We start from the raw sequence: 15,905 nt of genomic DNA, 5'->3' as shown, positions 1-15,905 counted from the left end.
CATTAGAGATATCTTTGCCAGAAGCTCAAGGAAGCAGGCTGAAGGGTCAGTGTTTGGACCCGCTTAGGGGGGTCTGCCTTGACGTTGGCAGGCGGGCATTCCCTCCAATGGCCATTGGAGCAACTAAATGACCTCCATTTGTCTAAATATACATAGGGATTAAGGAGAAAGCGCAAGTAACATTTTCTTTTCTTTGGTTTTTACTATATATTGGGGCTGATGTGTATTGTAGTCCTTGCTGCTTAAGCGCAGGACTTCTCTTTTTGTATTTGTATTTACTTTGTAATACACAGCCTGGTTACAATGCTGCTGCCCATCCCATGTGTTCCCTATTAAGGGTTAATAAGTAAAGGGGTGTATATAAAAAATACCCCTTTCTGTCTCATTAGAGATATCTTTGCCAGAAGCTCAAGGAAGCAGGCTGAAGGGTCAGTGTTAGGACCCGCTTAGGGGGGTCTGTCTTGACGTTGGCAGGCGGGCATTCCCTCCAATGGCCATTGGAGCAACTAAATGACCTCCATTTGTCTAAATATACATAGGGATTAAGGAGAAAGCGCAAGTAACATTTTCTTTTCTTTGGTTTTTACTATATATTGGGGCTGATGTGTATTGTAGTCCTTGCTGCTTAAGCGCAGGACTTCTCTTTTTGTAATTATGAAAGATTATTTGACATTCAACATCTACAAGTGCTTGAATGTCACAGAAAATGCGTTTTAACAATTAACCAGAACGTCAAACTATTTAGTGCCTAGGCATGAGACGAATAAACATCACAAGCACCTACCTGAACTTGATGACATGCAAGCAACATTATTATAGCTTTAATGATTCCTTGTTAACCTGTCAAACAAATGAAACCACAAATAAGTACTGTAACTACATTATAGCAAATCAAAATTAGTTGCACAATTAGTCAATCGTAATACCTGAAGTTTCTATTTCTACACTTCTACACTGAAGAAACATACATACTGCTATGCTCTTATGGATAATAAAATATTAATAATAAAAATAATAGTAGTCATCATCATCATGATTTTTGTTAATTAAACACCTGTCACCTATTAGCAACATCAGTGCACTATAATACGGGCACTAGCAGGTAGGTATTTTGTCATCATGGACTCAGTCTGGATGGTTCTACTACTTGATAGGGAAGGAACAGCATCAGCGCATGGAGTTGTAGTACATGAAAGACCCAACTCGACAACTTGGACATAAATATACTAGAAACATAGACCAATTTCTTTTAGTTTGAACATTAACCTAAAGTGTAAATGCCTTTGCAAAATACCCTGATCTACACTTCTACTTACTTATTCATAGAATGCAATTCAGTTAGTTACACATGACCTGCATTTCATAAAACCATGCTGTGTTTTGCTAATAACAATGCTTTTTCCCCCAATGAATTCCTGGAAATTATTCCCTAATAACCCTTCAAATACTTTCCCAGCCACAGAAGTTAAGCTTGCTTGTCTATAATGTCCAGGCAAAGATTTTGAACCTTTTTTTTTAATATATAGGAGCCATACATGCCTTCCTTCAATCCTCCGCTACAATTCCTGAAAGAAAATAATCCTGAAGGATTAAAAACAGAGGTTCACTTATTTCCACACTTAGCTCCTTAAGTACTTGTGGGTAAATACCATCAGGCCTTGTGGGATTCTATACATCACTGTCTCCTAGTTAGTATAAGTAGCTGTTGGATATATGGCATAAAGGTAAGGCCTGATAAAATATAGTTGTAAACCCAGCATTAAGGGGGCCTACTGTTACATGCAGTCATGTTAAATATCCACCTCTGGAATCTGTGTGCAATTTTAATTCTGCTTGTGTTTTTCTTTATTAGCAACAGATGTAATCAGAATGTGCACTGATGCTATGGTATCTTGGAATTGAAGTTATGAAAATGACCTCATAAATGTTGCCATCGTTTTAGAATCACCCAAGAAGTGCCCTGCACAATTTCAAGGCACTGAAAAGGTAAAAGTTACTTGCAGTAGTATTGCCTGTGAGCATAGCGGTTCATATATATATATATATATATATATATATATATATATATATAGAGAGAGAGAGAGAGAGAGAGAGAGAGAGAGAGAGAGAGAGAGAGAGAGAGAGAGAGAGAGAGAGAGAGAGAGAGAGAGAGAGAGAGAGATATGTGTGTATTAATATGTATTTTTTTTACTTTTAATATATATATTTTTAAAATAATTTTTTTTACTTTGTGCATAGCGTCTCAACACTCAACATTGGTCTTTGTGTTTGTGTCTCTCTTCGTGATCTTCACCATTTACTCACAAGCACTCAAAGACCCACTCACTCCAACATTCTCACTGTAGCCACAAACATCTCCCAGTCCCTTGTCTTGTCCCTACACTCCATTTTCCACATCCCCCCTTGCTACCTCTTCATCTTCTCTCCCTTACATTACCCTTGCACTGCTTATATTACTATACTACATAGCCACACTTCATTTATCTCAGACCACTAATTAGCAAACATCTTTCTAGATACACATATATAGAGAGTAGATAAGAGTGCTAAAAGGCATTCAAAAGGGTTATAAAAAATGGGGGGGAAAGTATATACTTATGTTGATATTCTTATTCCACGTTGAAGAAATTCATATACATAAAAAAAAGAAAAAAACAGGCAATAGTGTAATCCTCTAAAATATATCATGAAAATATACCATATAAAAATAACCTGATTGATATGAGGAGTCTCACCCCTATCACACTCATAAAATTAGGTAGTAGTATTGAGATCAAAGAGATGTTTATTACTTAAAATTTAACAAGATTTATTAACAAATAAGTTAAAAACCAAAACACAAAATATACATTTAGCACAAGACTGGGGGATAAGAATGACTGCCCCTTAATACATAAAAATAAGTGAGTATGTGCAGCACATCCGCCGCTACTCATGAGAGATTTGTCAGTATGTTGGGAGATGTTAATGCAGTCTCGACCAAAAGGTCTCCCGCCGTACAGCTGTGTCTCCGGAACGATCCTATTAGCATTAAAATATGCAGCAGACTTCCTGGTCTCCACCAACCGTCTGGCATCACTACGCACGCTTGCGTGTTTCGCCTACGACAGGACGTGATTTGTTTTGCCTACATCAGGAAGTGATTTGGAATACACACAATCTTTTATCATGGTATTTAAGGGCAAAACAGTAACGTCTACATGAGGTCTGATTGGTTCTTCCACAAGTCCCAAATTTACATATTAACTCCTAATGTCCATGATCCAAATAGTCAATGTTACACAGGAGTATTCAACCCCTTGTATGTCCATGTATAAATAAAGTCCAGAAAATATGCAATATATAACCAATTGAAACAAACATCTAACAATGTGATAGACAAACATATATACACATTTTGAATATGTCACACTCCAAAATTCCTACTATTATAAGCAGACGAAGAAAAAGAAAAAGATGTATACATACAATCCAGAGAAATTGACAATATAGAGGTATTGAATACTAATAACTATAACATTATAAAAAATATCTATAAAGAATAGTTTACACTAAAGGCAATTATGTATAATGGGCCAGCATTCTAAGAGGAGATGGAATGAATCTAGCTAAATATAAATGAATCTATGCCAAATATAAAAAAAATATATATATATATATATATATATATAGAGAGAGAGAGAGAGAGAGATTTATATATATATATATATATATATATATATATATATATATATATATATAACAATTTATAAAAAGTTTATTATAAGAAGTGGTAGATTTCAAAATCATTATTAAGTCCGTACAGGATTTAATTCAAAAATCCATCTCATCTCGGGTTGTCCAATACTCTTAATAAAATCTTCCCCTCTCCAATTGTGATTGTAGGCTTGCTTCCAGTCACTTAACTCATTTCTGTATCTATACTCAGAAAGACGTGTCATCTTATATAGGCATGTCTAGCGTAGAATGTTTAACACGATTACTAATGTGACAAAGCCTGTAATTTTATAATTAACCAATAAGCCTGTTTAACCTTTAATGAGCACTCGACTTGTATTAGCCTGTTAGAATCATACCAAATAGACAAAGCGGATTATCAATCTTACATACTTCAGCATATTATACCATATAAGCAATGTTTACTAGCCTGTTATAGTCACTATCAACAAAAAATGTGCAAATGTAAAATGTCACGGACATGTATGCATGAACCTGCCTGTGTCTGCTGTCGTGGCTACATGGGCCTGCCTGTAAAATCTTTTGCACCAAAAAAAAAAGAATTAAAAAAAAAAAAGAAATAGATAATTGACAGTCATAATGTTTCGTTTTCTTAGTATTTTTACAGCTGTTGCTGCATTGATAGAACTTTTCTTGTCATTGTATAAATGTAACTATCCTGATCAATGCATCACATAATGCAGAAATGACACCATCTAGTGGTTTAAAGTTTCACGTTGGTGACATTGATGATATTGTACAAACTCCTAATGCTCTGTACTCAATGTGAGGTTCCATAGCACAGTAATATGTTCCAGAGTCAGAGATTCTCAGTTTAGAGAGAGTAATTGGAAACTGCTTTTTAGTTCTGTCATAGTTGTGTGTGAGGCGACCCTTGAAGTCTCCAGTCATGTCTTCTGCTTTTGTTAAACCCTGAATGAGATAATGCAGTGTTTGCCCAGGCTTCTGTATGTACCAAGCCATATAGGTAGCTGCTATGTCAGTACTACAGGATAACTCAGCCTCTTTGCCTTCATCGACTGTCAGTTCAGAGGATGACTGGGTGACTTTCTGCCCATAGACCAAATCTGCAAGATAAACAGAACATCAGAACACTGTCACGCATACATGAAATGATAAATAATATAATTGTTAGAAAACACCTATTATTTTACATTGGTAACAAGGAAAGTCTGATCATGTCCAGTTGTTATTATCACAGAACTATAATGTGGAAAAAAAGAACCATGTGAATCAGAAAATGAGACAGGTGAACCAAATATTAATTGCAGTATTTGAACATACTCCATTCATTTGAACCTGAAAGATGACATTACTTACATGTGCAAACTGTTGGGAGAAGACCCACAAGAAACATTGTACAGTGCATGTTTATTGTGGCAGCCTCTGAACCTACTGCAGAGTGATCTACTGGAGTCAGAACTTGAGTACAAGAGGCAGGGCATTTGGGGAGGGGGTGTTCACAAAGATTCATGCATGAAATATGTAATGTAATTTTGTAATCACTTGCAAGTAAATGATCTCTAACATAAGTTCATTTTTGTTTTCCATTGACAATATTCTTCAGTTACATATCAGATAAGACATTTTAGTTTTACAGCAAGAATATTAAAATCATACAATAGTACATAATACTGATTCATAGTATTCCAGAATCATTGAACCTTAATTGGTCCAGAATACATCTAAAGATTAAAAAAAATTGCTGGCGAAACCTGAGGCTGATGAGTTACAAGAGGGCCTCAGCAAGCGGTCTTTACTGGACCTCAAAACAGCAAAACATCCATCATATCATCCATGTTTTGTCTATGTTTAGAGACTTAATCATAGACACTGTCTATGATTAATATAAAACTAAATAACTATCAGTGTACACCTAAAATCAAGACTCAATTACTGGAAAGTATGGTCACTAATGATACTCAAAATACAATGAAAAAAATAAATACAAAAAGAGAAAAATAGAAAGGAATGAACAACAGGCACATCACCACTGATGTGGTACATACTTCACTGTAATGGATTATATTTGTCCACCGGATATAGGGTGTAAATAAGTAAAACAAATAAATCAATAGAATAAACCAAATAAAACAGAATAAAATAAATAGCAGCACAGTCTCAACACATTTTGTCTAATGGTAAGGCTTGCTTAGGGGTAAGTGGATCACCAAGATGTGCAGTCCTTTCAACTTCTAAATGGGGTCTAGACCTGTAAGTCATGCGTTCCTTGGAACACATGAGAGTACTGGAAGTGACATATCTATGGCGGCCAGGAATGGGCATAAAGTGGTGTCAGTGTTTGGCAATGGCAAAAAGCATGCGCTCCAGATTGGAACGCATATACGATGTCAGTCCCACTGTTAACAATATACATATTAAGAAACAGTGCACACATAAAAATAAAAGTTTACAATTTATAAGGCTATGTAAAATCATGCAGCAAAACAATCTCAGCAAACAAATAAGGAGATTCAGTTATACCATATGTTCAGCCTACCACTACTTCATAGTACCCCAATATCTGTTGATCCTACATTAATTCAAACGTGGGAGACAAATAAATAGTGCTAGTGCTAAATGAGCTAAAGTGTATTTAAATATTATGTTGTAGGAGCATAGTTATATAATGCAAAATGAATGTGATAAAAAAGTGTTAACAATGTCTACATAGTAATGACTATAGGACAGAAAGGGGAGACTGTTATCATTGAAAGTTTCCCCTTTAGTGGAACAAAAGCGATAGAGTACTCTAATCCAACACTGTTGCAGTGTTCTTTTAGGTAAAATTGGAAGAAAAGACAGTGATGGCTACAACCACATTACCTTGACATCTTATTAGAAGTCTGATAATAGGAATCAAATGTTGACTGCATGCTGGTGCAAGTGACTATAGCTGAGCTAGATAATGTTTAATGAATTATAATAGTCATGTGGACTTTTATTCATTAAGATTGTAATGCTTCAGAAATACATTAATGCATATTAACACATATGTATTGTATTAATATTTGTGTACATATATAAACATGTGTTATATATAAAAAATACTTACTTATAATATATACACATGTATAGTGCTGATATGGTATAATATAATATGGATATATTAATATACATGCATATATACTTTATGTATATTTACTTCACACTAGCCCTCCCCACATATACACGGATCAGCCACAACATTAAAACCATGGCAGGTGAAGTTAATAATATTGATTATATTAATACAGTGGCACCTGTCAAGGGATGGGAAATACTAAGCAACAAGTGAACAGTCAGTTTTTTAGATTCATGTGATGGAAGAAAGAAAGACGGACAAGCGAAAAGATCTGTTTGACTTTGACCAAGGCCAAAAACGGATGGCTAGACTTAACGGCCTTATAACGGTCCCGAGTGTGCAGCCTTGGATGGCAGGTACCTGGCGGAGATCTATATGACAAGCCTTCAGAACGCCAGGATCAACTGTGGGGATGAACAAGCCAAATTAGCACTTGAGACCAACACATACTCGGGTGAGGTCCAACCATGGTGTTACTGATGGAGATCTGTTAAACTGATATTGGGACTTTACCTTCTTTTTTTTTTTTGCATTTTTAATGTTTTTCTTCTTCTCTGTCTACTACATATGTTTTTTCTTTTTTTCAAATACAGTTTTTTTTCTATTGCTTTGGAAGAACTGAGGTACCAATTTAACAATTAGGAGGGCACTATTATTACTATTATGGATCATAAAAAATCCCTTGGGACATAATTTACACGTTAGTATAGATTACCATACTAATGCTAGGAATCTATAAGGTTTGATCAGAGGGTATTAACCTCCCTTTGTATTTATATTCTGTGACATTATTTTTCTTTTTTGTTTGTTTTTTTGCACATGTATTCACTTTATGAAGGTAGAGGTTAAATAGCATTTGCACAAATATTTAAGTCTATCACTTGTTGATGCTGTCTCTCATAAGACAAGACATTAAACACTTGCACTTTTTTCCCCAACCGTATAGCATAGAAATTAAAAATTAAAAACCAAATTTGCATACATTTTCAGACATTCTCTTTTTGAGTGCGGTATCATTCTGTACATCTGCAGCTAACGAATTACATGTTCTTTAACAAACACGTTTATTTGCAATAATGAATTATATAAATTATATGGATAATAACATGAAATGATTATTGCCTTATTTCTGACTTAAAATATACAATTTAATATAAAGAAGCAGAAAAAAAATTCAGAGTAATTTATAGTCAGGACAAATTAGATGAAGTTTGTATATTTGAGGCTAAAGCCTATTTGCGCAACTTTTCTAAATACCCAAACAATTTCAGATTCAATTTGAATATTTTTCCTTAATTTGTTTTGAAGCTCATTTAGAGTGTAATAAATGAATAAATAACTTTCACAATAAAGAGCACAATGAGGTTAACTATTAAACTACTTCTTATTAGTGTTGTCGCGAACCCGAAATTTTCGGTTCGCGAACGGCGAACGCGAACTTCCTCAAATGTTCGCGAACCGGCGAACCGGGCGAACCGCCATTGACTTCAATGGGCAGGCGAATTTTAAAACCAACAGAGACTCTTTCTGGCACAAAAGTGATGGAAAAGTTGTTTCAAGGGGACTAACACCTGGACTGTGGCATGTCGGAGGGGGATCCATGGCAAAACTCCCATGGAAAATTACACAGTTGATGCAGAGTCTGCTTTTAATCCATAAAGGGCAGAAATCACCTAACATTGACACCTGTCCTCAAAGCCCCTGATACACACTGACACAGAGCAGAATAGAGACTGTTCCCCGTCCTCAGAGACCATGATACACACTGACACAGAGCAGAATAGAGACTGTTACCCCTACATAGGGTCACTTGGCAGATATGGCGGGGTCGTGGGAGGGGGAGGATGACTTTCACCTCTTCCCCTGTTAGATTCCCGTTGTGCTGTGACATCACCCTTATACGCTGTGTAAAGCATACTATTTAATTTGATCAGCATGGCCACTTGAGTTTTTATAGTTTTCACGCTGCTTGTAGTTTATATATGGTTCACAAAAATCAAACAAACGATAAAGTAAACATGTAAGGATTCAGAATATTCTTTCAAACCCTTACACATTGTGTGTACGTATTTGTTGTCTTAAGTTTGTGGCTTTAAAGAGGTTCACGGTGTTTCTATGATGTGCATAACATGTTCTTGTAAATGTTTGTTAAATTTTTCCTGGAATTTTAATTTTTGAATCTGAATAAAGATAGTCAAATCCCTGATACACACTGACACAGAGCAGAATAGGGACTGTTCCTCCTACATAGGGTCACTTGGCAGATATGGATTGACACCTGTCCTCAAAACCCCAGTTACACACTGACACAGAGCAGAATAGAGACTGTTCCCTGTCCACAGAGACCATGATACACACTGACACAGAGCAGAATAGGGACTGTTCCCCCTACATAGGGTCACTTGGCAGGTATGGATTGACACCTGTCCTCAAAGCCCATGATACACACTGGGTGGAGCTACTGTCCTCCCCAACACCTGCGCGGTGGGTGGGGGCCATAAATCACAATGGGGGGACCTACTGTCCTCCCCCCCTCGGCCCCCACCCCTGCGCGGTTGGTGGGGGCCATAAATCACAATGGGGGGCCTACTTTCCTCCCCCCCCGGCTCCCATCACTTCGCGGTGTGTGGGGCATAAATCACAATGGGACGGACCTACTGATAGGAGTGGAGTATTGTTCATATCAGTTTAATACCTTCCGCGTCTCCTATCAGTGGACGTGTATATGGCAGCCATTTTAGGAACCGCACACCTGGGACCCGAGCAAGGTCACCTCGTTCAAGCTGCTCTGGTTCCTTGATGAGCCAGCTGCCCGTGAGTTAACATGTCCGATGGAGAAGCTCTCTGTCCTGTAAAGCCTAACCACAAAAAAATTAAATAAATAACAGCACTCGGAGTGGTGAGTTTAGTAAATGTTCATATCAGTTTAATACCTTCCGCGTCTCCTATCAGTGGACGTGTATATGGCAGCCATTTTAGGAACCGCACACCTGGGACCCGAGCAAGGTCACCTCGTTCAAGCTGCTCTGGTCCCTTGATGAGCCAGCTGCCCGTGAGTTAACATGTCCCGTGGAGAAGCACTCTGTCCTGTAAAGCCTCACCACAAAAAAATTAAATAAATAACAGCACTCGGAGTGGTGAGTTTAGTAAATGTTCATATCAGTTTAATACCTTCCGCGTCTCCTATCAGTGGACGTGTATATGGCAGCCATTTTAGGAACCGCACACCTGGGACCCGAGCAAGGTCACCTCGTTCAAGCTGCTCTGGTTCCTTGATGAGCCAGCTGCCCGTGAGTTAACATGTCCCGTGGAGAAGCACTCTGTCCTGTAAAGCCTCACCACAAAAAAATTAAATAAATAACAGCACTCGGAGTGGTGAGTTTAGTAAATGTTCATATCAGTTTAATACCTTCCGCGTCTCCTATCAGTGGACGTGTATATGGCAACCATTTTAGGAACCGCACACCTGGGACCCGAGCAAGGTCACCTCTTCAACAGGCGACAAGATTTGGCCCTGTAAAACTCTTCTGGATATTATGTACAATTTCTATGGATATGGCATTGATTTATGTAACAGGGAGATGGAAGAAGATGCTTGGTCGGTCCTCTTACTTGAAATTTGGGGCACTGCGCGGGCAAGCTAATGTGCCACCAGATAGGAGTGGTGAGTTTAGTATTGTTCTGATCAGTTTAATACCTTTACAGTGGACGTGTAAATGGCAGCGATTTTTAATTGTGGAATCACCTCCCCTTTTTAGGCCAAGGTGGGAAGATGCTTAGACCACTGGTATATTGGTGCCATCTTGGAGGATTTTTTTTGGTTTGGTTTTTGAAGCCACAGTGCTGCACTAGTGGGCCTAAAAATTAGGCATGTACACATGTCTGAAAAATGTGGTATTGTTGCAGCCGTTGCTGTAGCAGCGGCCAGAAAAATTGATGTTTGTTTCACAGGCAGAAAGTGCCCTAAAACATGGTGGCTTGAACCCTAGTTGGTGGCGGATAAGTCACGCAAGTCAAACGTCATTCAGAGCTAAAATACAGCAGCGTGGGGGGCGGAGCTTAACCAGCGAGCTAAACGGACGCCATCTTGACAAGCTCCCCAGTAAACGGGCACAATCTATTAAAAATCCCAACACCCTCAGCCGATCCAACCTCCTCCAGCCCCCAGCTGGACTCCCTACCTACTCCCGAGCTGTTCGATGCCCTTCTTTGCGGCTTCCACCCAGCAGAAGCGGAGACGGAAGGTTGGGGCCTACCCCACACTCACAATCCCAGACCTGGAGAAACTACTCGGCGGCTACGGAGCGCGACAAGTGCGGGACAAAGCCTCCCTCCAAAGGTCAGACCATCCGGCACACACACCAGCCATGGGCCGCCGCTCACAGCGCCCACAAGCCATAGAACAAAACCGGGACATAGGGACCATGCTTCCAAGGCCTGCTCCGGCTAAAACTACACCCGCGGACACGCCGCATACGGCGCCCCACTACCAACACACGGATCAACCGGAGGCAGAAACAACCTCAGAAGCCCACATAGGGCCACAACACCAACTAGACCCTCCAGCAGACATGACCCCAACATCCAGGCATGATTTAAAAATCCTATTTTCGGACTTCCATAAAATCCTTGCGGCAGAACTGGCCCCCATCAAAAAGGACATCACTGCTACTATAAACAGGGTACACACTAATGAAAAACACATTACAGACATGCAAACTCACCTAGCTGAGCTGCAAGAATCAATGCACCACTTTCAGGTGCAACAAAGAGCCATAATGGCACAGCAGACAACCATGGAGGAACGCCATCGGCGCACTAATATAAAAATTAGAGGCATCCCGGCAGCCATCTTGCCAGATGAACTACCGCACTACACAAGGCGCCTTCTGGCCACTATTCTGCCTCACACCACGGTCAAAAAGATGGTCACTGAGGAGATCTACCGCCTGCCTACGTCCTCAAAGGTACGCTCAAACACACCCAGAGATGTGATACTCAGGTGCCCAAATGTACACGACAAGATTCAGGTCATGTCTGCATTAAAAGGTAAAACACCCCTGATATTTGAGGGCGCTAGCCTAACCTTTTTCCAGGATCTTACAAAGTCTACCCTCATGTGGCGCAAAACCTTCAGCTCCCTCATCAACAGACTGAGGGCAGCAGACATCACCTATCGATGGGGGACACAGATCCCTGGTGATACCACAGAACGGATCCCAACTCACACTTGCCTCCATGGAAGAGGCACCCACAATAATACAGGCCTTGGGACTGGACCCACCGACCGCCAACTCACCCTCAAGACCCTCTACTACCAATTGGGACCCAGAGCGCACCGCAACGTTTGTACCGCGGAACAGAAGCTGGCAGGCAGGCAACTGCTCTTCTATTACAGTGGAAACAAATTTTGGTTTTAAAAGCACGCTATAGAGACACCAGATATGAGTGGCAACTGTCAAAGTACGCTGGCAGGGTTGTGCAGGGCACACGCTGAAGGAAGGCCTGACAGAGCCGCTTGAAGGACACTGACTGGCTGCTATTAGCTTACACTGGAAACCTTTTTTCTTTGTAAAAGCACGCTAAAGAGACACCAGATATGATTGGCAACTGTCAAAGCACGCTGGCACAGGTCTGCAGAGCACACGCTGAAGTAGGCCTGACACCCAGACGCTTGCAGACAACTAACTGCTCTTCTATTACAGTGAAAAAAAATTATTTATTTTAAATCTAAAGCTTAAGCTATTGTAAAAACAGATATGAGTGATGGCACTGGGCAAGAGGGCACAGTATCCACTGTGAACCTCAAACAGAAGCTGGCAGGCAGGCAACTGCTCTTCTATTACAGTGAAAAAAAATTATTTCTTTTAAATCTAAAGCTTAACCTATTGTAAAAACAGATATGAGTGGTGGCACTGACTGTGCAAATGGGCAAGGCATCCAACCTGACACAGAAGCTGGCAGGCAGGCAACTGCTCTTCTATTACAGTGAAAAAAAATTATTTCTTTTAAATCTAAAGCTTAACCTATTGTAAAAACAGATATGAGTGGTGGCACTGGGCAAGAGGACACAGTATCCACTGTGAACCTCACACAGAAGCTGGCAGGCAGGCAACTGCTCTTCTATTACAGTGGAAACAAAATTTTGGTTTTAAAAGCACGCTATAGAGACACCAGATATGAGTGGCAACTGTCAAAGTACGCTGGCAGGGTTGTGCAGGGCACACGCTGAAGGAAGGCCTGACAGAGCCGCTTGAAGGACACTGACTGGCTGCTATTAGCTTACACTGGAAACCTTTTTTCTTTGTAAAAGCACGCTAAAGAGACACCAGATATGATTGGCAACTGTCAAAGCACGCTGGCACAGGTCTGCAGAGCACACGCTGAAGTAGGCCTGACACCCAGACGCTTGCAGACAACTAACTGCTCTTCTATTACAGTGAAAAAAATGTATTTCTTTTAAATCTAAAGCTTAACCTATTGTAAAAACAGATATGAGTGGTGGCACTGACTGTGCAAATGGGCAAGGCATCCAACCTGACACAGAAGCTGGCAGGCAGGCAACTGCTCTTCTATTACAGTGAAAAAAAATATTTCTTTTAAATCTAAAGCATAACCTATTGTAAAAACAGATATGAGTGGTGGCACTGACTGTGCAAATGGGCAAGGCATCCAACCTGACACAGAAGCTGGCAGGCAGGCAACTGCTCTTCTATTACAGTGAAAAAAAATTATTTCTTTTAAATCTAAAGCTTAACCTATTGTAAAAACAGATATGAGTGGTGGCACTGGGCAAGAGGACACAGTATCCACTGTGAACCTCACACAGAAGCTGGCAGGCAGGCAACTGCTCTTCTATTACAGTGAAAAAAAATTATTTATTTAAATCTAAAGCTTAAGCTATTGTAAAAACAGATATGAGTGGTGGCACTGACTGTGCAAATGGGCAAGGCATCCAGCCTGACACAGAAGCTGGCAGGCAGGCAACTGCTCTTCTATTACAGTGAAAAAAAAATATTTATTTTTAATCTAAAGCTTAAGTTATTGTCACAACAGAAATGAGTGGTGGCACTGACTGTGCAAATGGGCAAGGCATCCAGCCTGACACAGAAGATGGCAGGCAGGCAACTGCTCTTCTATTACAGTGAAAAAAAAAATCTTTATATTAAATCTAAAGCTTAAGCTATTGTAAAAACAGATATGAGTGGTGGCACTGGACAAGAGGACACAGTATCCACTGTGAACCTCACACAGAAGCTGGCAGGCAGGCACCTGCAATTACATTACACAGAAAAAAAAAAAAGCAGCCTGATGTTCTAGCCCTAAAAAGGGCTTTTTGGGGTGCTGTCTTTACAGCAGAGATCAGATGAGTCCTTCAGGATTCTAGTGGACACTGAATACCCTAGCCTAGCTATCAATTTCCCTATCTAATCAGCAGCAGCTAAACTTTCCCTCCTCTCACTAAGCATGCAGCTTCAGAATGAATCGAAAATGGATGCTGGGAGGAAGGTTGGAGGGTGTGGAAGGGAGGGAGTGCTGCTGATTGGCTGGAATGTGTCTGCTGACCGAGAGGCACAGGGTCAAAGTTTGCCCAATGATGACAAATAGGGGGTGGATCGAACCGCCCATGTGTTCGCCCGCGGCGGCGAACGCGAACACGCTAAGTTCGCCGGGAACTGTTCGCCGGCGGACACTTCGGTACATCACTACTGTCAGGATCGGGACAGGGATCCAACACGCAGAGTACAAACAGTAGCCAGATACGTATACCGGACCTTAGAATGGCCGGACTAACGTAAGTAGTACAGTATAGAATGGTCAAAGACAAGCCGAGGTCGAGGGTAACAGAAGACAGGTAAGCGAGAGACAAGCCGAATCAAGGGTAACAGAGATAAGCAGAGTAAGGTAAACAAGCCGGGTCAAAACCAAAAGGGATAATAGAATACACAAGCACTGAGTGACTAGAACAAGCTAGAACCACGACAGGGCAATGAGCTAATGAAAGAAGCTCTGTTAAATACCCTGTTCAGAGCAGTAACCACGCCTCCAAGGCGTCCTGATTGGTCCTGCAGCCATTGACTGACAGGTTGTTCCGGGGGAGTGTCCTGATGACTACTTCCTGCCTAGATGCTGTAAAAGGCAGTCACTCCCTCGCGGCCGGCCTAGCATGACCGGATAGACCGCGGGGAAGGGAGCCATCAGACCGTCTGGATGGAGGAACAGCTAAGTCTCTACCTCTTTCGGAGGTAGAGACCACAGGTACCCTGACAGTACCCCCCCTCTCAGATACGCCCACCGGGCGGAATGAACCGGGACGAGATGGGAAGCGAGAGTGATACGCCCTGCGGAGACGGGGAGCATGAACATCCTCCTGAGGTACCCAACTCCTCTCCTCAGGACCATATCCCTTCCAATCAACCAGATATTGTACTCTCCCCCGGGAGATTCGAGAATCAATAATAGAGTTAACCTCATACTCCTCCTGACCCTCCACCTGAACGGGGCGAGGAGGGGCTATTGTGGAGGAAAATCTGTTACATATGAGTGGTTTCAGCAATGAAACGTGAAACGAGTTCGGGATGCGTAAGGTATTAGGAAGAGCTAAACGATACGCAACTGGATTGATACGGGTCAGCACCCTGTAGGGTCCAATATAACGAGGAGCGAACTTCATGGAGGGCACTTTTAAACGGATGTTCCTCGTGCTCAGCCATACCCTATCACCTGGAACAAAGACCGGAGCCGCCCTTCTACGTTTATCAGCGTGTTTCTTGACCAACATAGAGTTGTGCACAAGGATTTGTCGAGTTTGATCCCACAACTTCCTCAAATTGGCAACATGAACATCAACCGACGGCACCCCCTGGGAAGGGGAATCCGAAGGAAGAATAGACGGATGAAAACCATAATTCATGAAGAAGGGGCTTGAATGAGTAGAATCGCAAACGAGATTGTTGTGTGCAAACTCCGCCCAAGGAATCAAACCGACCCAATCATCCTGGTGTTCAGAAACAAAGCATCGTAAATATTGTTCAATTTTCTGGTTGGTACGTTCAGCAGCTCCGTTAGACTGAGGATGATAGGCAGAAGAAAAGTTTAATTT

At 41.0% G+C, this 15,905-nt stretch overlaps 1 gene segment (V, D, J or C); it reads right to left on the bottom strand.

Annotated features, from left to right (window-relative positions):
• Nucleotides 1–4,449: 4,449 nt before the first annotated feature.
• On the bottom strand, nucleotides 4,450–5,123 carry LOC134612145 (T cell receptor alpha variable 8-3-like). The segment is given in 2 exon segments: nucleotides 4,450–4,805; nucleotides 5,059–5,123. Coding segments are annotated over 2 exon segments (405 nt in total).
• Nucleotides 5,124–15,905: the final 10,782 nt, after the last annotated feature.

This window comes from Pelobates fuscus, chromosome 5 (assembly GCF_036172605.1).
Source record: "Pelobates fuscus isolate aPelFus1 chromosome 5, aPelFus1.pri, whole genome shotgun sequence".
In the NCBI taxonomy this organism is placed as follows: domain Eukaryota; kingdom Metazoa; phylum Chordata; class Amphibia; order Anura; family Pelobatidae; genus Pelobates; species Pelobates fuscus.
This window is presented reverse-complemented; position numbering and strand designations above follow the sequence as displayed.